General features: G+C 45.8%; 1 protein-coding gene across 1 annotated transcript; it reads right to left on the reverse strand.

Annotated features, from left to right (window-relative positions):
- Nucleotides 1–536: 536 nt before the first annotated feature.
- On the reverse strand, nucleotides 537–956 carry LOC115668058 (uncharacterized). Its single transcript, XM_030589567.1, has one exon. It carries the CDS (start codon nucleotides 954–956, stop codon nucleotides 537–539), a length of 420 nt encoding a protein of 139 aa, XP_030445427.1.
- Nucleotides 957–3166: the final 2210 nt, after the last annotated feature.

Below are 3166 nucleotides of genomic sequence, written 5' to 3' on the forward strand. Positions count from 1 at the left end.
TTTGAAAATAGGTTTTCTTTTTATTTTTTTTAAGCAATGAAATGATTTTTGGGAAAAAACATGAGGAAGCCCGAACCCCGACGAGCGCGCGACACCTCAAGCTCGGTCGAATTAGTGCGACGTCCCAGGAAACGTCGCCAACCCAAACCAACACATCAGAGTTTGAACATGGCGGAAACGAGAACATCAACCCTGACAATATAATCATGGGGTAATAGGGAGAGACAAATCACCAAACCACCAAGCACTATATTGCACCACGATATATACAATATCTATTACAATCCATCACAACTAGCAACCAACCACTTCATTACACCCACTATATTCGCAATATACATATTATACATGCAAACTGGCTTCTACAATTCGCACCACCAACATTATAAAGGACCGGTAGTCTGGGTATATACTAATTTCAAAAAGGGGCACTTCAAAAAGGGTTACCCTACCCCTAACTAACCACTACGACCTCTAGACGGGGTCCACTCTAAGTCGGTCTCCCCAGAAGCTGAATCTAACTCTCCCTGATCCACCTACTCCTTTGAAGACTCAGAATCCGCCTCAATCTCAATCGGATTATCTTCATCTCCCGACTCTAATGGTACCTCAATCAGCTCCTCTTCTTCTTGCTCCTCCTCCGGTTGTTCCTCGGATTCTTCCTCTGGCTCTTCTTCCGGTTCCTCCTCGGGTTCTCCCTTAGGTTCTTCTTCGGGCTTCTCTTCTTCTAAATCCATGTCCATCGGATCGAACCCTGCTTGTGATTCTTCCGGCTCCGGTTTAGGCTCAGCCACTGTGGGATCGAGTTCTGCAGGTATAGGCTGATGACCTGACTGTGCGAGGCTAGTATCGAGGTTGGTCATCTCACTATCAAGAGGAGATATAGCTAATGGATCCCAATCTCCCACTCCATCGAAAGGGGCATTGAAACCACGAACTGGACCGAACTCGTCCATACCCTCCCGGAAACACCAGGCTGTATAAGTATGGGCTTGCCAAAGGGGTTGTCCTATATCTATCCAGACTACTGTGGTGTGCTTAATCCAAACCATATTATCATCTATAGGGTACTCTACTATTGCATGATCGGTGTGCATAGGTATGCCAAAACACTGAGGTGGTGGCGATGAAGGATTCATGGTCCAGGCCGGGGTTCTGAAAATGTTTATTATACAACTATGAGACAAGTCTCAAGAAGCGAAACCCTAAACCCCACCTAGGCTAACACGTATCTCTAGGCATGTTCAAGCACACAATCAATCAGCAATTGACATGCTATAACATTCACAAGCACACTGGCCTTACCTCGGCACATGCACCACCCTGCACGTTAGTCCAATCATTATAACAAAACAGTCACCACAAAAGAAACTCATCCTCATAACATGGCCAATGTATGCACATGTATCATCGATAGACCGAACACTTTCCATTCTCACGTTCGCCTAACAAACACAACATCATACGATTCACATTTCACTCGAGTACATGCACCCAATTCATTTCTAACCCCCGTAAATACGCCTTAGGTCCACTTTCGATCCACGGTCCACGTACAACTGTCTCATTTTCACAATACTCCTTAACCCGCATTACAATACACGCCTCAGGCTATGTCTCTTGCCCGCGTTACAGTACACGCCTCAGGCTCAACATCCTCCACCTATGGCACAACCAGCGTAAACGCATCAGGTTGGCGGTCTTCCAGTAATATCGGGCATCGTCCCGCTTTACAGTACACGCCTCAGGACGGGCTCAATTTTCCCGCGTTACAGTACATGCCTCAGAGATTATGTGATCAAGTGAGCACGTCAACAAACCACATTTTATCTGGACCCCGCATTATAGTACACGCGTCATGGTTTTTAGTGATCACGCGCACGCCACATCACATGCCAATTTCATACGACCAACTCGCACACGACACCCAAAGTATTCAAATCACCAACAAGCCACATCAATCCACAAATTCATCAATTCCACTTGCACAAGCTCAATTTAACACAACTTTCATATTCTAGGCAAATTTTCACCAATCAAGGGCATCGCACTCATGCCACAAATCCCGATTCACCACATATAGTAATTTAAACATAAGCACGCCGAAATTCAGCCACAATAAGCACGTCAACTCAGCCACCACAGAAAAATCACTAAACATCACATTTAGGCCCCTTTTTTTATGCAATAATTCCCGATAATAACTCGTAATCATCCCGATCACCAACTTAATCCATTCTAACCTCAATTCCACCTCTAAAATTATCACAAATCCATCCAAACAACTCAGCCAACTCAGTCCACTAATTTCTCCACGAATAACCTCTAAAACTCGCTAAAACGGTCCCGAACTAACCCGAAATTACCCGTTATCCTAGGCGAGATTTAGGATATCACGTACTCGGAGTCCTAAGCTAGATTTAGCAACCAAGGGTGGCGAAACAAGGGAAAACAGCAACGGCGGCGTCAACAAGCGGCGAGGGGCGCCGACGGCCTCCCGGCGACCACGGACGGACGGCGGCGGTGACGGACGTGCAGCAGCGGCCAAGGGCGTGGCCGGCTGGCCACGGTCACTGGCGGAGGGGGAGGAGAGTGATTCGGCCAAGGGGAGAGGGAGAGGGTGTAGGCGTGAGAATGAGAGGGAGAGAGAGAGAGAGAGGAAAAGAATTATATAAGTGACACCAATAATTGGTGTCCTACCCCAAGCCACAATTACCATCCTACCCCCCTCTCAAATTTCCATCCAACGGCCAAGATTCAATCTTATCCAAAAATCGACAACCAAGATCAACTCTCACCAAAAATATCCAAGGGTAAAATTGGAATTTCACAAAAAGTGCAGGGGCAAAATCGTCCAAAAATTTATATCTCTAAAGTGGGAGTGAAATATCCAAAATGCCCTTCCACTTTTATACTTAGCCTTAACAAAGTCCTAGGGGCAAAACGGTCATTTTCCACTACCTGTCAAAATGTCAGTTTTCTAATGAATCCGGACAATTCCGAGGCTGACCACGATAATAACGACGTTGCCCAATTACTCTATCATGACTTTCAAAATTTTCAACACCCAAACTCAGTCTCTATTTAATGGCCAAACTCAAATAAACGCAACTTGAGCTTATCTCAAACTAACGGGCGGCTTTCGAGACAATTCGTACATTCGACC

The sequence above is a fragment of the Syzygium oleosum genome, unplaced genomic scaffold (assembly GCF_021117445.2).
Source record: "Syzygium oleosum isolate NSW1041296 unplaced genomic scaffold, Sole_v2.1 Sole_v2.04, whole genome shotgun sequence".
In the NCBI taxonomy this organism is placed as follows: Eukaryota; Viridiplantae; Streptophyta; class Magnoliopsida; order Myrtales; family Myrtaceae; genus Syzygium; species Syzygium oleosum.